Source organism: Mustela lutreola, chromosome 1 (assembly GCF_030435805.1).
Source record: "Mustela lutreola isolate mMusLut2 chromosome 1, mMusLut2.pri, whole genome shotgun sequence".
Classification (NCBI taxonomy): Eukaryota; Metazoa; Chordata; class Mammalia; order Carnivora; family Mustelidae; genus Mustela; species Mustela lutreola.
Window position 1 is genome coordinate 283,007,486 of NC_081290.1, and position 23,770 is coordinate 283,031,255.

The 23,770-nt window shown below is 54.2% G+C and overlaps 2 protein-coding genes, 1 long non-coding RNA gene and 1 pseudogene across 3 annotated transcripts; 2 read left to right on the forward strand and 2 right to left on the reverse strand.

Annotated features, from left to right (window-relative positions):
• The first annotated feature begins 192 nt into the window (after nucleotides 1–192).
• On the forward strand, nucleotides 193–2,505 carry SAC3D1 (SAC3 domain containing 1). Its single transcript, XM_059146776.1, has 3 exons — nucleotides 193–297; nucleotides 462–1,042; nucleotides 1,892–2,505. Exons 2-3 carry the CDS (start codon nucleotides 469–471, stop codon nucleotides 2,392–2,394), a joined length of 1,077 nt encoding a protein of 358 aa, XP_059002759.1. The 5' UTR covers nucleotides 193–297; nucleotides 462–468; the 3' UTR covers nucleotides 2,395–2,505.
• Nucleotides 2,465–15,361, reverse strand: NAALADL1 (N-acetylated alpha-linked acidic dipeptidase like 1). Its single transcript, XM_059146746.1, has 18 exons — nucleotides 15,138–15,361; nucleotides 14,873–15,045; nucleotides 14,648–14,769; nucleotides 14,200–14,322; nucleotides 11,984–12,267; nucleotides 11,784–11,888; nucleotides 9,836–9,921; nucleotides 9,600–9,719; nucleotides 6,638–6,723; nucleotides 6,492–6,555; nucleotides 6,340–6,407; nucleotides 6,028–6,119; nucleotides 5,856–5,946; nucleotides 3,892–3,973; nucleotides 3,632–3,805; nucleotides 3,468–3,555; nucleotides 3,267–3,359; nucleotides 2,465–2,929 (listed from the first exon to the last, which is right to left on the reverse strand). Exons 1-18 carry the CDS (start codon nucleotides 15,329–15,331, stop codon nucleotides 2,743–2,745), a joined length of 2,232 nt encoding a protein of 743 aa, XP_059002729.1. The 5' UTR covers nucleotides 15,332–15,361; the 3' UTR covers nucleotides 2,465–2,742.
• On the forward strand, nucleotides 9,712–10,730 carry LOC131815124 (uncharacterized). The gene is made up of 2 exons (XR_009347568.1): nucleotides 9,712–10,040; nucleotides 10,316–10,730. It is a non-coding gene; the product is annotated as an uncharacterized LOC131815124 (long non-coding RNA).
• Nucleotides 15,362–21,235: 5,874 nt separating the features above from the next.
• On the reverse strand, nucleotides 21,236–23,620 carry LOC131812270 (glutamine synthetase-like; annotated as a pseudogene).
• Between the last annotated feature and the right edge of the window lie 150 nt (nucleotides 23,621–23,770).

A 23,770-nucleotide genomic window follows, 5' to 3' on the forward strand; every position in this document is an offset into this window, starting at 1 on the left:
GAGGAACCGAAACTGGGGTTACCCATCTTGGGAGGTGCCCAAAAGCTAAGCGCGAGGTTTCACGGTTTGGCTAGCTGAAGCCCGGAGGGCGTGGCTCCACGGCTTTCCCCGCCTCTCCGGCAAAGCGATTGGTTGCGGAAGGGACTACAGGTTGGTGCATCATGGGAGTGGGCTGGGCTGGGTGCGGTGCATCCTGGGCGCTTTGGCCGCGCTTGAGTCGGAAGTGGCGGCGCTGAACTACAACGCAGTGTGTCTCGGGAGGCCTACTCCAGGCCTTGTGGGAGGAGACAAGACTCGGTGAGAGGACGGCGGGAGCCGGGTAGGGCGGGTAGGCGGGGCCCAGCTGGGATCCGCCCGCCCCGGCGCTCGAGCTCCGGCCGCCCTCCGCCTGCCTTCGCGTAGAACGGGGCGAGCGGCCGCCGTCGTCTCCGGGATGTTGAGACCCTATCCTTTCCCCTCAGCGCCGCCATGGCCGGCTGCGAGCTGCCCATGGGCACCTGCCCAGACATGTGTCCGGCCGCCGAGCGCGCCGAGCGCGAAAAGGAGCGCCGCCTCCACCGCTTCGAGGTGGCGCCGGGGTGCGGTAGCGACCCGCCCCGCGCGGACCCGCAGCGCGCCGTGAAGGAGTACCAGCGGCCGGCCGCCGGCAAGGCGCGGCCCCCGCCGAGCCAGCTGCGTCCGCCGTCCGTGCTGCTGGCCACCGTGCGCTACCTGGCCGGCGAGGTGGCCGAGCGCGCCGACGCATCCTGCGCCGAGGTGGCCAGCTTCGTGGCGGACCGGCTGCGCGCCGTACGGCTGGACCTGGCCCTGCAGGGCGCGGGCGACGCCGAGGCGGCGGCGGTGCTGGAGGCCGCGCTGGCCGTGCTGCTGGCCGTGGCGGCGCGGCTGGGGCCGGACGGGGCGCGCGGGCCGGCGGACCCGGTGCTGCTGCAGGCCCAGGTGCAGGAGGGCTTCGGTTCCCTGCGGCGCTGCTACGCGCAGGGTGCCGGGCCGCATCCCCGCCAGGCCGCCTTCCAGGGTCTCTTTCTGCTCTATAATCTGGGTGAGTCGGGGTCTCCGCGGCGGTACGGGGTAGAGGTGGTGCCTCCGTGGGGACAGTGGAGGCCGGGGAAGGAAAGAGAAGCTTTGCAATCTCACCTTTAGCTCCCTCCCCACCCCTGCCTTCTAAATGTGTGTCAAGTCAATGCACAGGATCCACTGAACCCTCACGTGGTGACACACAAGTTTCAAAACATTAGATCCTTCCCATGAACGGACGGTGCATTCTAATAAATTCTGTTGTATTTAATTGTAATAAAATGCTCTTGGTTTCAAACCCCACTAATGGGTCAGAAGCCTCAGTTTACAAAAGTGGTCCAAGGTTCCAGTGTCCATGATTCTCCTGCAGGGGAAGCAGAGGCAGAATGTCCTCTAAAGAAAAGGCCTTAACCGGGTGGACACCTGAGCCAGCTTTTTAGGGCAATTGGAGAAAGGGCTGTGGATTTGAAGTCAGGAAACTTGGGTTTTGTTGTGTCAAATTCTGCTACATTGGAACTCTGAGACAGCCCTCGGGCAAGTCGTGAACTTATCTGGGCCTGTCTCCCTCATCCAAAAACAATGCCTCCCTTCGTTACGAGGATCCGGACTGAAGGGGCTCTGGCAACACATTCAGATAAGGCTCTGGAGGGGGCTGATGAAAAAAAGCCCGCGGGAAGGTGAGCTTGGCCCAGGGGAGGGGCGCGGCCAAAGTGGAAAGCAGGCGGGCCAAGGTCGGAGGTGCGCTTGGCGGTAGGCGGGGAGGTGGGCGGGGCTGAGGACCGAGCCTTTGGGAGGGAGGCCTAACGGGACGGGATGGAGGGGGGCCCGGTATGGGAAAGACAAGTTCTCCTCACCCTGGCTTCCGCCCTTACAGGCTCCGTGGAGGCCCTGCATGAGGTCCTGCAGCTGCCTGACGCCCTTCGTTCCTGCCCGGCCCTGCGCCGGGCCCTGGCTGTGGACTCGGCCTTTCGCGAAGGCAACACCGCCCGCCTGTTCCGCCTGCTCCGCGTCCTGCCTTACCTGCAGAGCTGCGCTATCCGGTGTCACGTAGGCCGTGCTCGCCGGGGAGCCCTGGCCCGCCTCGCTCGTGCCCTGAGCACCCCCAAAGGCCAGACCTTGCCTCTGGCCTTCATGGTCCACCTCCTGGCCCTGGATGGGCCCGAAGAGGCGCGGGACCTGTGCCAGGCCCACGGACTGCCCTTGGATGGACAGGAAAGAGTTGTGTTTCTCAGAGGTCGCTACACTGAGGAAGGGCTGCCACCTGCTGGCACCTGCCAAGTGTTGGTGGGGAGCAAACTTGCAGGGCGCACCCTGGAGGAGGTGGTCATGGCTGAGGAGGAAGAGGAGGGTGTGGACAGACCCAAGTCCCCCGCATGAGGAGGAGCCGGACACTCTTCCAGAGCCCAGGACTGGCTCTGAGCCCTCAGGTTTCTTTTTTCATAGTTCCTACACAATAAAAGTGTTTTATTTGTTTTGTAGGAGCAATAACTCTGCTTGGTTGATTTGGGGGAGGGCAGGGAGGAGTTGAGACAGGGTAGGGGTATACCCTGAGGAAAGCATCTCATTCCCCTCCGGTGTCCCCAACTGGTGGGACCCTAAGCTGTTGTCTCAGAAGCTTGATAGGGTCCCGTGATTGGCCTCAGGTTGGCATCAAGGAAGACTGGGACACACTCAAAGAAAACTGGAGTGGGAGAACGTCAGGTTGAAGGCCGTGAGGAGCTGGGGTCAGAGGTCAGCCACAGGCCTTAGGGTGGCCGCTGCACCCTCCAGGGCCACCACCAAGATGCTGAGCTGCCTCCGCACTTCAGCCCAGGCTTCCGATCCAAGGCTGGTGTTCATGGCCCTGGAGCAGGCATTGGCCAGGCCAGGGAATGTGGCTACGGAGCTGGTGCGGGGTGCCCAGAGCACATGGCTGACGGGAGAGATGGGGGAAGCATAGTCACTCAGGGACCAGGAAAGAGAGGGGCTTCAGCCTGGAACGGGCTCATCTGTATATAGCAAGGCACAGAGGCGCCTCCCCACTGCCTCTGAAATCTGGGACCCTTAAAGCAGTGGTGGTGAGAGACCACTTATAGTCCCAAGGTGACCTAGATGGGTTTGCGCCCATCCTTTGAGCCCAATTCCCCAACTGTTTGAAGGGGCTGGGCTGTGCTCTAAAGACCAGGAAATCTCTTAGCTCCTCCCTCCAGTGGCTGCCCCTGCCCAGCCTCCCCCCACTGTACTTCCCAAGAGCTTTGGAACAGGCTCACCTGTAGTAGCGTTCCTCTGGGAAGGCTCGCGGGTTTAGGAAGGTCCGCTCCAAAAGCATCAGCTGGTCGTTGAGCATCCGGACCTGCAGGGGGCTGGAAGCGGCGGGACCTTTGTCACCCCGGAACCAGCAGCCCAGTGGGCAGCCTGCCTCCTGGCCCCGATGCCGCCCTCCCAGACACCTGCTTAGTGCCCTCGCTCACTCAGGGGAGCCTTTCTGCAGCGCGGATTGGTGCTGCTCCAAGGCCTCGGCTGCGGCCTCAAATTTCTCCACTGCAGTCACCAGACGGCCTGTGGGGAACAGCCAGCATCTTAGCCCTGGAGGGCAGAGCGCTCCCCACACCTCCATGTCAAGGGGGCTCCATACCCAGGCTGATGCTGTGCTGCTCCAGTAGGCCCCCCAGGTGCTGCTGTGCAGCCTGCAGAAAACTTCGGAGGGTCTCTCCATAGTCACTGACATTCAGAGGAAGGAAGAGGCTGTCGCTGAGCCTAAGAAGCACGCTCCCTGCTGTCCGGGCCACAGCCTGGTGGCTGCTGAAGCCTGCGGGGAGGGTGACCAGGCCAGGGCTCAGTCTTCAGTCCCTCCTCCCCCAACCTCAGGATTCCCCTTGCCTGCCCCCTCCTCACCAGGGTCCACAAATTTGTCCACGTAACCAAAGGTGTCGAAGGCTGTGTGGTAAGTGGGGTAGATCCTGGCTGACGTCTTGCTCTAGGGGAACAATGCCAAGGTGACAGGCTTGGGATGAGAAGAGAGGGGCATGTACCAACAGTGAGCTACAGCAGAAGGATATTATCTCAAATCATCGCTACAGCCACGAGGTGGGTTCTAGAATTCCACTTAAAGAGGAGGAAACTGAGGGCTGAGATTACATTACCTGCCTGACCTCACAGCTAATAGTGGCCCAGCTGAGTCCGCTGCCAGTTTCCTATTTCATATGAAGGAGAAAGCTCGGGACTCAAATCAGAGGATTCCAATCCCAACTCTACCACCCAGGAGCGGTAGGGCCATGAGGGGGAGAAGCTTTTGGAGCATCAGGCAGGGAGACACAGCTGGGCACTCCGTATGCCTCACCTTCTTTGATCCCCGCACACCAGTGCTACCAATCCATCCCTGTTCACGTCGCGGCCGGTGCGACACATCGACCAGGGTCGAGAGGGTAAGAGGATGGTGAAAAGAAATTAAGAGACAAAGAGATGGGGACAGGAGGAGCGCGGAGGAGGATGTCCAACAGTGCCGATTTTATCCAAGGCTGTGAGGCATTATAGAGCTAACAGAAACAATCATAAGAAAGTATTTATTTTTAGCTGATTACTAAAGAGTTTGCAACATGCACAGAAAATCCTTCAAGCTTTCCTATTATCTATTTCCCAAGCACCAATAGCAGACCCTCTAGCGCCAGATGTACTGACTTCAAGGCCACTCAAGACATAGTTTGTGTAAGCACAGCACAGTCTTAAAAACGGTGTACAAACCGTAAGTGACTCTTAATCTCACGAAACAAACTGAGGGTTGCTGGGGGGAGGGGGTTTGGCGAAGGGGGTGGGATTATGGACATTGGGGAGGGTATGTGCTTTCTTGAGTGCTGTGAAGTGTGTAAACCTGGCGATTCACAGACCTATACCCCTGGGGATAAAAATATATGTTTATTTAAAAAAAATAAAAAATAAAAAATAAACAACAACAACAAAAAAAACGGTGTAGTCTATAGCCCTTGCAAGGACCAGCCAAGAATTTCTGACCCCAGCCAAATCGTTTCTATCTGACTAGCAAATGTGTGGGAAGTCACGTAGGCGAGCAGACCCTTTCTCAGTGCTACTTGACTTTATCGACCTAAGCCTTTTGTTCAGCTATTCGGCCTTTCAAGGAGGCACAGGTCAGGGCCTGGACCAGGGCCTGGTTCTCGTCTCAAGCCTTCCCGTGGCCTTCCACAGTTTCATACCGTTCTTTAATTATTCTGGGGTAAACATGTTTTCATTTTTTAAGATCTTGAATCAGGATGCCTCTTTAGTTTTAAGATTTTATTATATATATATTTTAAGATTTTATTTATTTATTTGACAGAGAAAGACAGTGAGAGAGAACACGAGCAGGGGAAGTGGGAGAGGGAAGGAGCAGACTTTCCGCTGAGCAGGGGCCTGATGTGGAACTCAATCCCAGGACCCCGGGATCACGACCTGAAGGTTAATGACTGAGCCACGCAGGCGCCCTAAGATTTTATTTTTTTAAGTAACCTCTACATCCAACGTGGGGCTTGAACTCATGACCCCAAGATCAAGAGTTGCAAGCTCCTTGAAGAGCTGAAAAGCCAGGATGCTTTTCAAGTCAATGTCATCCTACAACTAACTGGCAGTGTGTCCCTGCGCCCCCCAACTCCGCCAATGGTGCATACCACAGTGTTGCATCTTAAAATCAGTAGTAGCTTAAATTGGATAAAATAACATAGGCGAGCGTAAACAGATGCTCAGAGAGGCTAAGTTTCTTAAGCTACTGAGTGAGTGAGCCAGACTCGGCTGCACTAGAGAGGCTCTAAGAGAGGAAGGGGCTGGGGGAGCAACATACCGAGCTGGGGGACAGAGGGGTACGCACTCACCAGGTCATAGGTGTAAGCGATGTCCATGGAGGAGATGCCCAGGAAGTGAATGAAAGGTGCATAGTCGCTGCCAGCGCCCAGAGAGCTCAGGCTGTGAAAAGAAAGTCGGTTGGGCTGGAGGGTACTGGGCCAGGCTGCCCACCTGGGGCCCCTGTCCTGGCCCTGGGCTCACCTGGGAACCACGCCGTAGGCTGGGCTGCTACGGTTGGAATACCGGATCCAGTTGTCGTAGATGCTGAGGCCAACCGGGCTTGGTGCGGGGATCTGAACCAGAGGGGAACCTAGTCTGGGGCCGGCCCCTCCCCAGGCCCAACAGGTGGCCCTCCGCCGGGCCCACCCGAGTATCCATCCTAAGCACAGGCCTGAGGGTCCCACAAGGCCTGTCCCCGGCCTCAGTATCCCCGCCAGGCCCCTGCGATCAGGACCGGCTCCAGCCCCGCCCGCCCCACCCGCCCTGCCCTCCTCCCTGCCCCGCCCCTTTCACCTGTTTGGCCGCAGCAAAGATGACGCTCTGGACCGGGGGCGTCCCCTGCGCCCTCAAAGTGGCATTGGCTGTGGGCAGACCGCAGAAAGACTATTCGGGCCGCCGCCCCTTGTTCTCCCTGTCCCCGTCAGCCCAGCCGCCGGCCCCCATACCAAACACCGAGATGTCCACGTTGATGTAGGCCACGGTGCGCTCCTGCAGCTTGCTGAAGAATTCCTGCGGTTTGGGAGCCCACGTGAGCCCGGCCAGCCTCCGCCTCGGGAACCCGGCCACCGCCCGCCTCGCCGGGCTCACTCACCTCGGTGAATTCTGTGGAGCCAATGAGCCCAAACTCCTCTGCGCCCCAGCTCGCGAACACTATAGATCTGCGGGGACGCCAGGTTCCTGGGGAGCGGGATAAAGGGCTGGAGGACAGGGTCGCCGGATCTTCGGGGTGACTTGGGGGGAACGCCGGGGACGCGGAGAGGAGGAAGGGCCGGCCGTGGCGGGGCAGCCAGTGACAAGAGGTCTAGGTCCCCCGGCCTCTCCAGGCCATCCTTCGAGTTTCCGTCCCCTTCTCCCAGGCTCCCTCGAGGGCTGGAACCCTGCCCCAACACTGCCCTCTGTGCCAATCCCAGGTGGTCCCTTCTGCCAGAATGCCCTGCCTCCCCCTTCCTTAGAGGGGAGTAGAGACCTCCGGACACTCCATCCCCCACTGTCTCCTTCCGGCACCCCGTGCCAAACTCTCCTGCAACCTTCACTCGGTGATAATAAAGTGAGGCTCTCCTTAGGGACTTAAGGGACAGAGGCTTACTGTCTCCATTTTGCAGATGAAACTGAGCCACACAAAAGTTAAATGACTTGCCCAGCGTAACACAGCTGGTAGGCATGAAGTCAGGGTTCAAGTCCAGGGTCTGGCTCCAGAGTCCAGGGGCTTAAGGAATTGGCAACCCTGCCTCCCACAGCCCCTGGCAGCCTACAGCACCACACGTCCCTGTGTGTGCTTCCATCTTGAGCTCCATCTCAGTGCCCTTTGATCCTTTCTCAGCTTTCTGTTTTAATTTTATCTTTTTAAGTAGACTCCATGCCCAGCGTGGAACCCAATGCAGAGCCCAACTTGGGGCTTGAACCCACAACCCTGAGTTCTAGACCTGAGCTGAGATCAAGTGTTGGATGCTTAACCAACTGAGCCACCCAGGCGCCCCTCTCAGCTTTTTATTTTAAATCCAAATCGTTAAAATATAAAAGGATTATGTGCTTGCCATGACTAATTCTCACACTCTTTCCTGCCCAAAATGTATAACCTGACTCTAATCAGATGAATCCAAATTAAGGAACCCTCAACAAAGTAACATGAGGATCATAAAAGAATTATGGAACTCTTACAGATGACACGTGTCACTACCACACATACAATGTGGGACCCTGCATTGACACCTTGGGTCAGAAATTTCTTTTGCTCTTTAAAGGTCATCATAAGAACAGGTAGCAACATTGTTCTTTTGCTGATTCTGATCATTATATTGTGGCCCTGAAAGAAAATGTCCTTATTTTTAGGAAATACACCATGATATGTTTGTGGGTAAAGGTGCCGCGTTTCTGCAACTTTCAAACACTCCAGAAAACAACAGAGAGAGAAAGAGCTAACATGGTAAAATCTTAGTATCAGGAGTATCTGGGTGAATGGTGTCCAAGGCTCCTTTGTACTGTTTTGGCAAGTCTCATGTAAGTCTGAAATTATTTCAAAATAAAATACTTGTGGGGCGCCTGGGTGACTCAATTAGTTAAGCGACTGCCTTTGGCTCATGTCATGATCCCAGGGCCCTGGGATGGAGCCCCTGCATCCAGCTCCTTGCTCAGCAGGGAGTCTGCTTTTCCCCCTCCCACTCTCTACTAGTCCACCTGCTTGTGCTCTCTCTCTGTCAAATAAATTAATAAATAAATAATATATTTTTTTTAAATTAAACACTTGAACAGAGACAGAAATTCCAACACTACCAAAGGGAGTAAAGCCACACTCCCAGTCTCTCTCCACAAGCCCCTCCCTCCGCTATCAGTTGATCTCAACCACACCTGTGGTTTTACCAGTCATGGATGCCAGGAACTCCTCAGTGGATGTCTGGAGTCTCTTTTCTGAGCTTGGAGATCGGCACCTTCAACTGCCTGCTTGCCCTCCCCCCAGGAATGTCTCTTAGGCACCTCAAAATCAATGTGAAGGGGGACACATGCATAAAGATGTAATTTGTGACATCAGTACCGTAACTGGGAAGGACAGAGCTCTATAGGAGTGAGCTTTTGTATGAGATTCAGTTGGTACCAATTCAAATTATATAGTTAGAACTTTAGAATGGTGATGAAAAGTTCTAGAGATGAATAGTGGTGATGGGTGTACAACACGGAATATACTTAATGCCACTGATCTGTACACTTAAACATGGTTAAGGGCATGTGGGTGGCTCAGTCATTTGGGCGTCTGCCTTCAGCTCAGGTCACGATCTCAGGATCCTGGGATTGAGTCCCGCATGGGGCTCCCTGCTCAGCGTGGAGCCTGCTTCTCCCTCTCCCTCTGCCTCTCTGCCTCTGCTCCTTCCCATATCCCCCCACACCCGCCCACTTGTGCGTTCTCTCTCTCTCAAATAAATAAATAAATATATTATTTAAAATCTTAAAAAAAAAATCCCATGCCATCTTCCCCCCAACCTTGGACTGAACCCCAAACTCCCCAGCTGGGTGGCCCCTGGTCCAGGCCCTCCTTTTCACATGCTATGCCCTCCACCTGGATCCCCACCCCACCCCAAACTGCCACTTCCACAGGGAGGCGTTCCTGAGCTCAGGCGTGTGCCCAGAAAGCCCCTTGGATAGTCCTCCTTACGGCGACGTCTTTGCATGCAGCAATTGGGGTGTTCACTGTGGAGTCTGCTGTGCCTGGAACTGGCTTGGCATACAGCAGGCACAGGGGACATATTTGTTAGCGACTGTCTGTTATCGCTGCCTCAACTGTGCTGAAGCTCCCTGAAAGCAGAGGCTGGGGACCGCCTTGCTCCTGGCGGCACCCGGCCTCACCACTGCACGAGTTCCCCACATCCCACCGGGCGACTTGAGCTAGGCCAGGGCTGGCGTCCATGCAGGTCGGCCCCCGGGGCCCTCGAACTTGGCACAAGTGAGCGCTGGAGCGGGAGACAGAGGAGGTGGGGCAGGACTCCCGCGAGCGTAGGGAGGCGCGGGCTGGAGGTGACCGCCTGCGGGGACGGTCCCTAGACCAGAGACCGGGGCTGCCTCACCCTTCTTCAGCAGGGTCCCCAGGACTCGGGAGAGCTCCAGGAGGACGGCAGTGCCACTGCTGGGGTCCACGGCCCCATGTACCCAGCTGTCGCGGTGGTTTCCGTAAAGCACGTAGCGGTCTGGCGAGAGGAGTGGACACTCAGATTCCCCGGGGAGTGTGGGCGGGGCCAGCCAGGCCGGGCGCAGGGGGCGTGGCTAGAGACGCCCGGGGCGGGGCCCAGCCCGAGGGACTCACCTGGCTCCACAGCGCCGCGGATGATCCCCAGGACGTTGGAGGAGTTCCGCAGCTCCCGGCGGTTGTGGACACTCACGTTCACCTGGCTTGGGGAGCCCGGGGGGCGACCAGAGGCTTGGCCCTGACCACTCCCGCTCCCAACCCGATGCAGGGGAAACTGAGACCCAGAACGAGAAAGGGACACCACCAAGTCTCTGGCCCGCAGGTAAGTAGAGAGGCAGCAAGGACCTCCGCACCATCCTTCCCTTCCCCTCCCACCACCCCCAGTAAATCCTAAGACCAGGATCCAAAAACAAAATCGTTCTTATGCCGGAAGCAAAACCCAAAACTTCTTGTTCGCTTTTTCCTCGGCCGCTTCGCACTCCCGCTCCAGCTCCTCCTCCTCGCTCCCACCCTGACCCCAGGCTGGAAGCCCCCCCCCCCCACTTCAGTTACAGGTGTTGTTTTGTTTTTGTTTTTATTTTTGTTTTTGTTTTTAAGATTTTATTTATTTGTCAGAGAAGGAGAGTGCTGAGCCCAGGCAGAGGGAGAAGCAGGCTCCCCACTGAGCAAAGACCCAGGCATCCCTTAAGGTACAGTTTTAAACTGGTGGTGTCAGCTGGTGGCCCAGACCCTGTCTCCACCTTTCCTCCACCCCACCCTCTGAGGACCCTGGGACTCAGTAGAGGCTGGGGGCCCTGCTCACCGCCACTCTGCTCTTGGCCAGCCTGGAGGAAGGAATGGGGGCAGAGGGAAAGACGGTGCACAGCCCTAGGGGTTCTCATCTCCTCGGGCAGTGGGCCCTGAGCCCTAGTCCCAACCCTGGCCTGCTTCCTGGACGCCCTCCGGACCCCTCGCAAGGACCAAGTCCCCTATCCCGGGAGTGTGGATTCCAGCAAAGGAGCTGGAAAAAAGGTGAGACTCCACAGACACCCTGTGGGGGGCCCCAACTTAGGCCAAGGACTGGTTGCCTTGGATGCACATCATACCCAAAGTCCAGACCTCTTTGCTCAGGAGACTCCAGGGACTACTTTCCAAGAACCCCTCCCCCCCCACACACACCCCTGCACAAGCTACCCCTCGCCTATGAACTCTCCACTTGTGTTCTGTTTGATCAGCACTTAATATTAAATGTCCTCTAGGGCACCTGGATGGCTCATTGGGTTAAGCCTCTGCCTTTGGCTCAGGTCATGGTCTCAGGGTCATGGGATCGAGCCCCGCATTGGGCTCTCTGCTCAGCCGGGAGACTGCTTCCCCCTCTCTCTCTGCCTGCCTGTCTACTTGGGATTTCTCTCTCTCTGTGTCAAATAAATAAATAAAATATTAAAAAAAAAATGTCCTCTATTTACAGGAAAAAAAAAAAAAGAGGAAGCAAGCCCCAGTCTTCTGATTCCAGTTCTTTCCATGGACTCATTCAGTTAAGTACTTATTGGATATTTAGCAGGCACTGGGCAGTAACTGAGACAGACACAGCCCCGCCTTTGTGGGATGTCCCATCCCCCCTCCCCCAGCAAGACGAAGCCTGAGGAACTGAGCGACTGCAGAGGAGAACTGGCTGAAGGGAAATGGGGAGGACACTAAGGGGTCCACCCCTGAGAGGTTACCTGGTGGCAGGTGGGAAGGTTAGTGCTGGCCAGGAATGGCAGGAGTATGGGGAAGGGTGTTCCAGGCAGAGGGAACAGTGAGTGCGGAAGTCTTGGTTTGGGAATGAGCTTGGTAGTTCAAGAGAGGGGGTGGCCGAAGTGTGGAGGTCAGAGGTGAAGTGGGCGTGAAACTCCACGGGGCCTTGTGGGCCGCACAGCTGTTTCACTGGCTTTCCCCAAGACAGGACAGGTAGGTGTTCTGGAGTCAGGGGACCGTTGGGAGAGAGAAGAAAGGGAAAGGCTAGGCCTTGAGGTGGACCGGGAAGCATGACCAGGGGAGAGGAGGCAGAGGAGAGGAGCCGTGAGGAGGAGGGGCCCCAGCTCACCTGTCTGCTGGGAAGTCGCCATCAGACCGGAAGCCGGGCCCCAACCTGTAGTCACAACCCAGTGCTCCCTGCCAGGCAGCTGGGGCCACAGGTCCCTGGAGGTTACTGGGGAGGAGGTGAATGGTGTGGGCATCGATGGTTGGGGCCACTGGAGGGTGGGTAGGGGTCCCCCCCCGGGGGTGGCGGGCACAAGAGCTTACCAGAGAAGGCTTTTGGCATCGTCGAAGCCAATGGGTTGAGCGGGAATCGGAGGAAATCCAGGGGCAGCATCAGGATCCAGGCGAAAGGAAGAGGGATTGGCTGGAAGGTAGGGAGTCAGGGGATCCCCAAAATACTCATAATAGGAGCCTCGCTCCACCCCAGACGGAGGCAGGCGCCAGGAGTTTGGGAAGGTCTCGTTGGCAGAGCTCTGCCCGTCGTTGATGTCTGCGGGGTCCGTGTACACCAGCACCCCAGCGACCCCGTACTTGGCAGCGTTCACAGCCTGCGGGAGGTGAATGAGACTGTGTTTAGGGCAAGGGGGAGGCGGGCTCAGGTCCCTTTCCCACTTCCTTCCTTGCTGTGGAAGATCTGTCTTCCCACAGGCAAGAGGATGTTGGCACCAGTCCTTGACTGCAGTGCGGCTGGTGGCAGCAATGGACCAGGGGCACAGCTGGGCCAATGCTGATCAGGGTGGAGGGCACAGAAATGGAGTGTTGAGCCGCGGCCGCCAGGCAGCTGCCTAGGGGAGCAGGGTATGGTGCGGCCACGGGCACAGTGGCCCTGTTCATAGGAGCCATTAGCGGAGATCGGCTCAAGTGCCCACTGGGAGGAGTGGACGAACCAGTGGCCCCCCGCGTGCAAGAGAATATAATTCAGCCTTTGGAAGCAATGATGCTCGGGCTCTGCATCCATGTGACTTGAAAACATGACGATCGGTGAGAAGCCAGACACAAAAAGACAGATAGTGCGGGATTCCTCTTATGTGAGGTTTCTAGAACAGGCAAATTCATACGTTTCTAGAACGTATGAGTGAGAGGTTCCCCGGAGCTGGGGAGGAATGGGGGGAGCTTGAGTGTTTAAGGGGCACAGAGTTTCATTGGGAATGATCAAGAGTTCTGGAAATGGATGGGGGCGACAGTTGTCCAACACTGTAAAGGTGCTTAAGGGCCAGCATTAAACACTGGAGATTTATTTTATAATTTGATTCCATTTAATTTTATGCTGGCGTGTTTTAGTACCATAAAAACAAAACAGGACCTCAGAAAAAGAAAAAGAACAAGGTCGCAATTTATGTACCAGTTGAGAATGATCTCCAGGAGGTATTAAGGTAAACAAACAAACAAACAAAAGCACTGTTTGAAACAGTGGGTATACTACGCTGCTTTTTTTTTTTTTTTTTTTATTTGACAGACAGAGATCACAAGTAGGCAGAGAGGCAGGCAGAGAGAGAGGAGGAAGCAGGCACCCCACTGAGCAGAGAGCCCTATGCGGGGCTCTATCCCAGAACCCTGGGATCACGACCTGAGCTGAAGGCAGCGGCTTTAACCCACTGAGCCACCCAGGCACCCCTACTACGCTGCTTTTATAGAAGAAGGGGGAAATAAAAAATCATATTCATATGCACCTCTTCCAAAAGAAACTGTGGGTTGATCTCCCGAAAACTAAAACAAATAAACAAATCAGCAGATTACCTCTTTGGAGGATGGCATTGCAGGAGAACTTTCCCACTCGACTTTTTTTTTTTAAAGGGAAATTCTGTGATCTGTATAATTAGACCATGCCTCTTCCCTCTTTTTTTTTTTTTTTTTTGCAGCTTTTATTATGGGCACCTCTTTCAACTACAGATAAAATAAAATTTACTGCCCTCTCCACTTTATAGCACAAAGTTCAGCGGGATGAAGGACATACTACATTACTATACTGCCACTGCCACCACCCACTGAGTTCCTCATCTTGCCAACCTGAAACTCTGAAGTCACCAAACACTAATCCGTACCTAGTCTTTTCCCTCACTCTATACCTTTTTTAATTAAAAAAAAAAAAAAAACTAAACTAAATTTTAAAAAACCACAGACATGACATAATTAGTCAAAATTTTTAGTTGAAAAGATGCAGGCTGAGAGGCAACCAACCAGAGGGATTTAAGCTAAATATTCAGAACTCCTTGGCAGGAAAACTTGGACTCCAGAATAACGAAGGTGAACACTTTGCCTGATCCACTGATTTCCCAAGGCTCAGAGGGGTAAGAGGAAGCCCCCAGGGTCACACAGCACATCACGAGTGCCAACAGTAGAAATGGAGCCCGCTGCTTCGGTCCCAACCCAGAGCTCGGTGCACCACCCAACACCACTCCATCCCGTCAGGGGCTGGCTCCTGGCCCACCCAGTTCCCTGCCTTGTTCCCAGCCCCCAGTTCCCTGGCGCTGGCTGCTCACCTTGGCCCCCCGTCCTGCACCCCCATAGCGGGTCAGCGCAATGGTGCCTTCCAGTTTGATGCCCTGAGTCTGTAGATTCATAAAGTCTTCTTCCGTTCCGCGGTTGGCATAGACGAGGAGGCCCTGGTAGCAAGAGGAGGTGATTCTCAGAACCCGCCCCAGGAAAGAGGGGGTGAGGACAGGAGAGCGTGGCTGCTGCGTGGCAGGGTGATGACATTGGATTCGATTTTCCTCCTCAGTCAGAGCTTGTAAGCCCCCCAGGAGCAGAGTTACCCCTGGTCTGGTCTTGAGTAAGGGCCGCTAGGGTTTGCAGAATGACTCGGTGATGGTAAAGGAGCAGTAATGGAGTATGGGGGAGGGCCCCGGGTCAGGAAGGGAGAAGCTGGGCTGGAGCCAGAGGGGAGGGGGGGGCCTGGCGCTGGGCGTGGAGGGGATGTCCCAGACCCACCTGTGGGGTTCCTGGGGGAGCGTAGGCGGCATATGGGGGCACCACGTCGGGCCCCACCTGCTCCCCAGTCAGGTTCTGCTCGCTCTGGCGACAGGAGAACACGACGCTCCCGGTGGGATTCACTGTGGACGGGAGGAGGCCTCAGGACTGGGCCTGGCAGCTCCCCCCGACCCGCCCGCACAGGTGCCCCCCCCCCCCCCCCCCCCCGCCTGAGCGGCACCTCACCAACGGCCACACGGTTGGGCTGCTCCCGGCTGGGGAAGGACAGCAGCACTTCATAGGCGGGCGCCTCAGCTGCGTCAAGGCCCGACTCTGGGTCCTGCCATCGCTGCAGCAGCAGCTGCACCAGGGCCTCATCCCGGGGGCTGGAGGCCAAGTGAGGCTCTCTGGAGAGCTCTCTGTAGGGTGGGCAGAGGCATGGGCAGACGCAGATGCAGGGGGAGGGGGGTGGCTCTGGCAAGCAGGCGGGGAGGGGAGCCAGCCCTCTCACCTGAGGTTCTCTCGGATCCTGCTGGCTTCCAGCTGCTGCATGACGGTCTCAAGGATCTCCAGGTCCAGGTCCTGGGAGACGCTGGGCGCTGGGACATTGGCCCCTTTAGGGATGGCGAAGTGGCCCAGGATGATCCCCAGCCCCAAGAGGGCAGCGGCCCCCACCACCCCACCAAGCACCTTCACCCACTGCATCCTGCAGTGTCTTGGCAAGATGGGGTCACTCTTTATAGATGGGTGCAGGTCTAGTTAACCATTACCTGGTGGGTGGCCCTGTCCTTTGGCCTCCAGCCCTAGGGAGAGTCCCGGAGCATCCTGCAGGGAGGGCCAGGAGTGGTTCACAGCCATCTCGGTTCTGGCATCAGTCACCTGGAAGGGACCCCCAGGGATGTCAAGTCCACACAGGCACACTGAGACCCAGACAGGGACAAGGGCTCAGCCAGATCTCCCAGTAAAACAGAGGGCCAAGCCCGAATGGGAACTCAGAGCCCCGGTTAGAGCAAGACTGGGCCAACTCCCTGCCATCCCTACCTATCTCCTCAGTGTCATTTCTAATATATATAAATATATATATTTAAAGATTTTATTTATGTATTTATTTGACAAAGAGAGAGATCACAAGTAGGCAGAGAGACAGGCAGAGAGAGAGAGAGGGGGAAGCAGGCTCCCTATGGAGCAGAGAGCCCAATGTGGGGCTCCATCCCACGACTCTGGGATCATGACCTGAGCCAAAGGCAGAGGCTATAATCCAATCAGGCACCCATTAGAGGTGCCCCTCTAATATATATTTTTAAAGACTTTATTTATTTGAGAGAGAGAGAGTGAGCAGGAAGAGGGGGAGATGGAGAAGCAGACTCCCTACTAAGCAGGGAGTCCCTTGCATGGCTCCATCCCAGGACCCCAGGATCATGACCTGAGCCAAAGGCAGACCCTTAACCAACTGAGCCACCCAGGGGCCCCTCCTCAGTGTCATTTGATTTCCAGCATTTCCAGCCCTGGCTGCTGGAAGAGGTTTTGAGTTCAAATTGCCATCCTTGCTAGACATGGGCTGTGTGATGTTGGGCAATTCACTTAGCTTCTCTAAACCCGTTTTCTTAGCTGTGAAATAGGGATAATAGGCTTATTTCACAAAACTAATGCTATTTCCATTTAAGAAGACTGCATCCATGGAAACATCTAGCCAGTGTCGGGCACCTAGTGGGAGCTCAATAAGTTTTAGCCACTCCTGCCTCATCTGGATCCCTAAAATGTGAAGAGGGATTTACAAGAATTCTCTTTATGTATCCTGTAGGGGTCCCAGCTTATGGGAGGACATCGAATTCTAAGAGAGGGAGGCCATTCTAGAGGTCAGAGCCAAGGAAGGCCACAGTTCCTTGGCTAGGTGACCTCCATCCCCTGACCTGATCTGGAATCCATTCGTCTCTTCAACCATCCGTCCATCCTACTTACCCACCCACCCCCCAACCCACTCTTCCATCCATCCATTGAGCCATCTGTCAGTCCACCGCTCCAGCCAGCCGGCCAGCCAGCTACCTGCCCCCCATCCATCCACCTACCCACCCACCCATCTAGCCATTCGTTTATTCACTCCTTCCCTCCTGCAAACTTCATTCATTCATTTGGCTCTGTGCAAGACCCATGCCAGCCCCTGAGGAGGAGAAGGTGCCCAGATCCAGGTCCTGGGAGACCCAGGAATTCAAGTCTAGTAGGGAGACAGGCAGGCTTTGGGCTCAACCATGTGGTAAGCGCCCCTATAAAGGGAGGACCAGTGTGTTTCCCCTGGGGAGGATGAGGACTTCTAAGAGGGAACATTTGAGGGGATCCTCCAAGGTTGAGAAGGCAAGGGGCAAAAGGGCCAATGCAAATGGCCCAGCATGTGCACAGGGAGAGGGAGAGTACTTCCTCCGCACAAATGCTGAGCCTCCTCTGGGCCTCAGAGAGCTGGGCAGGGTTGAGGAGCTCCCTGGGCTGTGACTCCTCCTACCCGCCATCATCTATCCTGCCTTGGGCCTTTGGCAGCCATTGATTGTCCCAAAGATGCCCGAAGAGCTGGGGGAGCCAGGCCATGGAAAATGTGTGTGTGTGTGTGTGTGTGTGTGGTGTGTTTGTGTGTGTGTGAGATATTTCACTGCCCAGTCTCAGATCAGCCTCCTTCCTGCTCACAACCCTGTTTCGTGGGCACCACCTGCCCCTCACTCTCCATGTCCATCTCCCTGCATGTTGCCCGGTCGGGAGGATTAGCATGTTAGTGTGGCAGGACTATGAAGGGGGCCTAGCGTGATCAGTGACTTCAGGGAGGCACACCAGGAAGCCACAGTTTCTGGCTGGGTGATTATCAGCGCTCCACATATGACCTTGGATCTTATCAGAAGCCCATCTGGGTAGGGAGCAGATGCATTCGTGAGGACACAGGAGGGAGGCAGGTGTTGGGAGCCAGTACAGGAGGCCTACTATAAGAGCTGTAAGGGACTGAATATGATTGGCTGTTCATTTAGGTCCACTCACGCGGGAGGTGCATGAGCACTGCGGTGATTGGCTAGGCGGGCTAAGCTGCCGGTGTATATATGCTTGAATGTACTTGTAGAGGGGCGGGCCCCCGGGAGCCAGGCCGGGCGGAGCCTCGCCCGCCGGAGGGGGCCGCACCCCGGACCGTGGCAGCGGCGGGGGGCGCCGAGGGGCGGCGCGCGGCCCTGGAGGCGGCGGCGGCACCCGAGCGGGGCCGCGGGAGCTGCGTGCTGTGCTGCGCCAGAGGGGGAAGATAAAAAGAAGCCATTAAAGAAGTTTGCCTCCACGCGTGTCTCCGTGTCGTTCTTGCGGGCCGAGAGCGACAGGCAGGCAGTGGGAGGGACACCAAGATCCACTGATAAGCTAAAGAACAGACATGGTAAGGACACGAGGAAGCAGCTGCTGCATGTTCTACACCGCCTGCTCGTGGAAGAATTTTGCCTTTTAAACATGGGATGTTCCAGACAGGATATGTGGACAAGAGCGTGTGACAGCTGTGTGTGAGATCTGAGCTCTCCAGCTCTGGCTGTTGGAGTCAGCTGGTGTCCGCACAGCTGTAGGCACGGACAGGAGCCTGGTCGGTTTTCCTTTCCCCATCTTGGCTGGGTGGGAGCTGTGACCCCTCCCTGAACATTACCTTTTTTGAGACAGTGTTCTAGCATTATAAGTCAAAGCCACGGTCTGGAGCGCAGGGAGGGGAGGGCTGGGGTTTGAACCCTACTACAAACCTGTAGCTCCAGGGAATGCCTTCATCCTGAGATTCCAAACACCGGAAGTGCAGCGAAGAGCTCTTTGGCAGCAGGACTCAAAACAGATTTCTCAAAATTCCTTGAACAAGTAAACTTGAGCTTCCTTTGTCTTTTAAAAATTTTCCCTTTTTTTTTTTTTTTTGGTAGGAAAGAAAAGAATGAAAAGGCACATAGGAATTTAAAAGAAACACAAAGAATTGATCTTAGGAATGTTTGGTTGATTTATAGGAGCTTCTCTAGGGGGTAAACAATTTGTTTACCACGAGGAGCTGTCCAGCTCTGAACTTACTGCACGTGACAGTGAAAAGTCATTGTGGCAGGCAAAAACCACGGGCGGCCTGGTGCAACCAACATTAAAAACAGCCAGACACAGCCGGGAAAGTGTAGGGACGAAGGTGGGGTTTGTTTTTTTATTGTAAAAGAAAAAGTAATTCTCAGGAATCTTAAGAGAGAAAAGGTGTATCTCACACCCAGAGAATAGACACGAAGACACAAAATGACATGGGTTCTGGGCACCTGGGTGGCTCAGTGGGTTAAGCCGCTGCCTTCGGCTCAGGTCATGATCTCAGAGTCCTGGGATCGAGTCCCGCATCGGGCTCTCTGCTCAGCGGAGAGCCTGCTTTCCTCTCTCTCTCTCTGCCTGCCTCTCCATCTACTTGTGATTTCACTCTGTCAAATAAATAAATAAAATCTTAAAAAAAAAAAAAATGACATGGGTTCTGACACCGGGGCTGTCCCATCTCCTCACAGAGCAGAGATGGGAAGGGGACAGTTGAAGCCTACAAGGGCTTCTGCAAAGACAAAGGCTCAGAAGCACTACAGATAGGATTAAAAGCTAAGCTTCTCTCTTTTGCTTCTTGAAAAATGTGAATGTATCAGAAGACCCACGTTAGCTACGTGCTAGAATACATTCCCAGGAGCTCCTTGTCAGTACCACGCTCAGGTCGACCAGCTAACTCTTCTTTCTAAACCGCCACATGTACGTGTGTGTCTTTTAAACCAAAGCCACAGGACTCTGGTGACTGCCCCTTCTACAACGCGCTTCCACCTGTTACCTGACCGGTATCCACCTCCCTGCCCCCCACCAAGGGTGGGCAGAACACAGAGGACCCTGCAGTGACAAGGAGGGAATAACAGAGAGCCCCAGATCGCCAGCTTTGCCAGCCCTGCCTCGCTCACCCTTATGTCCAACCGGACTATTATTCACCCCGTATCTGACTCCCAGTAACCGCTGTTTTTCCTCCTTTAGGAGAAAAAAAACAAAAAACACAAATCTGCACACCCATATATATCATTTTCTACATTTAAATATGGAAATACTACCCTGCTTTGTGTTATAAATGGAGGACCAAGCAGTAAGGACTTTTTCTTCCAAGAATGGGGTCATCCCTTCATGATGCTCTTGTCTCCAGGGAAGGGCCATTTTGCCCCCGTGAGGGAAGCTGTACCAGGAGGATGGGGGGAGGGGCATTTCCTGCTTGGTTCTCTCCTAAGTCTCACTTTTATTTTTTTTAAGTTTTATTTATTTATTTGAGAGAAAGAGAGAGAGCAGGATCGGGGGAGAGGGAGAAGGAGCAGGGAGCCCGATGTGGGGCTCAATTCCAGGACCCTGGGATCAGGATTTGAGCTGAAAGCAGATGCTTAACTCACTGACCCACCCAGGTGCCCCTCATAAGTCTCCGTTTTATTTTTAATTTTTAATTTTTTATTTTTTATTAAAATAATGTATTATTAGCCCCAGGGGTACAGGTCTGTGATTCGCCAGGTTTATACACTTCACAGCACTCACCATAGCACATACCTTCCCCAGTGTCCATAACCCAACCACCCTCTCCCTACCCCCTGCCCCCTGGCAACCCTCAGTTTGTTTTGTGAGATTAAGAGTCTCCCTCCTGATCCCATCTTGTTTCATTTATTCTTTTCCTATGCCCCCAACCCCCCACGTTGCCTCTCAACTTCCTCATATCAGGGAGATCATATTGATGAGGGAGTAGGAGGCCGGCTGGGGACAAAGCAAAAGCTGGCACCTTGCACCCCGTCTCCACCCACTCCCCTCGGTAATATGTGTGACATTCCTCAGGCACCCCGGGCTGCCCTAAAGGAAAAACAAATAGTTAACCTGCAGAGATCACAACCCTGCAAGGCAGGAGTCTCCCTTGGTTTACAAATGTCCTTGAGATTTGCAAAAAAGAAATTACCTTATCAATAGCCCAGTTTCCAGAGGCACAGAACTCAGTTCCTCAAGCCCTAATGTCGCCCTCCCCTCCATAAACAAAACTGAAGGAGGCTGAGGTAGAAGGAAAAGTAAATAGAGTTAAATTTCTTCTAAACCTAAATCTCACTAACAAGGACGCTGGATAGCAGGAATGTGACATTTTACCGGGAGACTCCCAATTGTCTTTATGTTAGCGCCTCATTAGAGGGAAAATGGCCTTGGCTTGATAGTAACCAGGCCTTCCATATCCTGACAGTCTTCTTTACCCTGATAGCCCTTCTGAACACCCTCTTTGTCCTCACCTACCCAACTCCTGTGTATATAAGCCACTCCTCACATCCCCGGGGCAGCATCTCCGTCTGCCCACGGGTCCTGTCCTTGTGCTCTAATAAACCACCTTTTTGCACCAAAGACATCTTAAGAATTCCTTCTTAGCCTTTGGCTCCGAACCTCACCTAGGTTCAAGAACTTCATCAATATGATAATTGTCTTTCTCCAATTGACTTACTTTGCTCAGCATAATACCCTCTAGTTCCATCCACCTTGTCGCAGATGGCAAGATTTCATTTCTTTTGATGGCTGCATAGTATTCCATTATATATATAAATATATATAATATATAATGTATATTATATATATACCTCTTCTTCTTTATCCATTCATCTATTGATGGACAACTAGGTTCTTTCCATAGTTTGGCTATTGTGGACATGGCTGCTATAAACATTCGGGTGCTCGTGCCCCTTCGGATCACTACATTTGTATCTTTAGGGTAAATACCCAGTAGTGCAATTGCTGGGTCATAGGGTAGCTCTACTTTCAACTTTTTGAGGAAACTCCATGCTGTTTTCTTTTTTAATATTTTACTTATTTATTTGACAGACAGAGATCAGTAGTAGGCAGAGAAGTAGCCAGAGAGAGAGAGAGAAGGAAGCAGGCTCCCTGCTGAGCAGAGAGCCTGAGATCATGACCTGAGCTGAAGGCAGAGGCTTTAACCCACTAAGCCACCCAGGCGCCCCATCCATGCTGTTTTCTAGAGTGGTTGCTCCAGCTCGCATTCCCACCAACAGTGTAGGAGGGTTCCCCTTTCTCTGCATCCTCTCCAGCATCTGTCATTTCCTGACTTGTTAATTTTAGCCATTCTGATAAATCTCCCTTTTAATAGAAAGTTGGTTATAGGGGCCCCTGACTGAATGGAAACAGTGGTGTGTCTCCCTACCCCTCCCTGCTAACGTATTAGACGTATTAGACGCTTCAGTGACAGGGGAGGAAAGGGGTGGGGGCTGTAAGAAGATTAAGAACTTGACCCTGGTCAAAGAAAGCAAGAGATATTACCTGGGCATGAGGGATAAAAGTGACCTTGATATTCTGCCCTTTAAGTTACAGCTATTAGGAGAGCCAAGAAGGGGCAAACATGGAGGCAGGATGGAGGGCTGGGAGGGGTTTGATGGCGGCAAGTCTAGTCCCCTTCGTTTTTGTTCTGGAAGGTTCGTCGCCAGTTTCACTGAGAAGACTCGTGTGGATGAGGGCTCTTGTCACCAGAAAGGGCTCGCGGTTGGCAGGGGTCTTCTCCTGACTGACAGTCCAGGTAACGCTGATGCTAACCCCCAGCTGGCCACACTGGCGGAGAAGTCAGTGATGTTGGACATTTCACGAAATCCATTTCAGTGCCCGGCGTTATCCAGGCTCCCCTCGAGTCTGTAGGCTCTGATGTCGTACTGGTGTCGCTTGCTCGGTTTCCCGATGGACTCCTCAATGTACTTCCGATCATTCTCTTCTCACGTGGCCTTGGCACTGAAGTTGGCATAGACATCCCGGTTCCTGGGAATGGGCCCAGGATCCAAGGTTGCTATCGCTGCAGAGTCTTCACATACATGACGCAAGATGAAAGAGGCCACCCAGAGATGATCTCTCACGCCGATTCCTTCTCTTGTTCCTGTCCGGACTTCCCACTGGACGGGCGTGACCTCAGCATTTGTCCCAGCAATCCTGATGCTGGCGTACAAGCAGGCCTGGTAGTGAGTCCCCAAGATATCCCTGTCACAGGCTTTTTCTGCTCCCACGCCACAGCAGTGTGGCCTTGGGGCCCTCCCTGAACATGTTGGTTTGTGGGGCTGATGGAAACCACTTAAGGTAGCAAACTCATCTCCTTTTCTTTTCCCACTTCGCTCATCGATCCCACTGATGGCAGCGTTCTCGGGTCCCTCCAGGACCCCTGACGTACGGTGCCAGCTCTTCCCACTTTCCCTGTCCTTCCTCCGGCCCAGCCCTTTGCAAAGCCTCTCCACTCGCCTATTCCTCTCTGTCTTGGCCACCTCCACTGGGGAAAAAACCTGACTCTCTGCCCACCCTGCACCTGTACTGTACCCTTGACCCTGAATGGGCCTGCCGACTCACAGGACCTCACTGGTCTCGCTTTAAGTTTAGGATCCCAAACCTCAAGCCAGCCCTCACCACTGGCCAGCAACCCCACTGTCTTCGCCTGGTCCCGGCCTTCTCACTCTTCCTCGCTCCTAGAGGGCAATTTCACCATCAGTCTGCTGTTCTGGCTTTCTGGAACACTGTTCCCCCAGCCATCTTTGGGGCTCCTCCCTCAGGTCCCCCGCATCTTTGCTGCAGTGTCGCTTCTCCATGAGACCTTCCCTGGTCCCTGGATCCCCACTGACATCCACCCTGCCTTGGTTCTCTGGTCCTGAACTCCCACCACCCCAGAAGAGGTTCCAGGTCTGGTTGGTGTTAGCCACAAGGGCAATGTTCCAGTGATAAGCAGTTCAATCCCCCATGGAATTACGGGGCTTTGAGAAAAACTTTTCCAGAAGGTATTGACCAATTTTTATCTAACTTTGTGATCTTATTTCAGGATTCCTTCTGTTTTCTCAGATCTCTATCTGATATACATATATATATATATATATATATATATATATATATATTGAGAGAGAGAGAGATATTTCTTGATTGGATTGCTTTCTTGTAACCTCCTTAAAACTGGTTCTGTCATCTTACTGTCGCCATCAACTTCCTCACAGAACTGAAGCATGCTCCCTGTCTAGTTGTATGGAAATTTTTTCTCTCTCTCTTTCTCTCTCTCTCTCTCTGCTTCAGTGGGAAGTCAGGCAGCCAGTTGCTGCCAAGGGTGGGATGGTCCCACTGGGGAAGTGTGTG

Excerpts from the sequence above, each read along its gene's own strand:
- SAC3D1 (XM_059146776.1), top strand. The coding sequence starts at position 469 with ATGGCCGGCTGCGAGCTGCCCATGGGCACCTGCCCAGACATGTGTCCG. Across the intron at positions 1,043-1,891 it reads CTTTCTGCTCTATAATCTGG|GCTCCGTGGAGGCCCTGCAT; the intron begins GTGAGTCGGGGT and ends CCGCCCTTACAG.
- NAALADL1 (XM_059146746.1), bottom strand. The coding sequence starts at position 15,331 with ATGCAGTGGGTGAAGGTGCTTGGTGGGGTGGTGGGGGCCGCTGCCCTC. Across the intron at positions 6,724-9,599 it reads GGGGACCCTGCTGAAGAAGG|GAACCTGGCGTCCCCGCAGA; the intron begins GTGAGGCAGCCC and ends CCCGCTCCCCAG. Across the intron at positions 3,556-3,631 it reads GCAGCACAGCATCAGCCTGG|GCCGTCTGGTGACTGCAGTG; the intron begins GTATGGAGCCCC and ends TGTTCCCCACAG.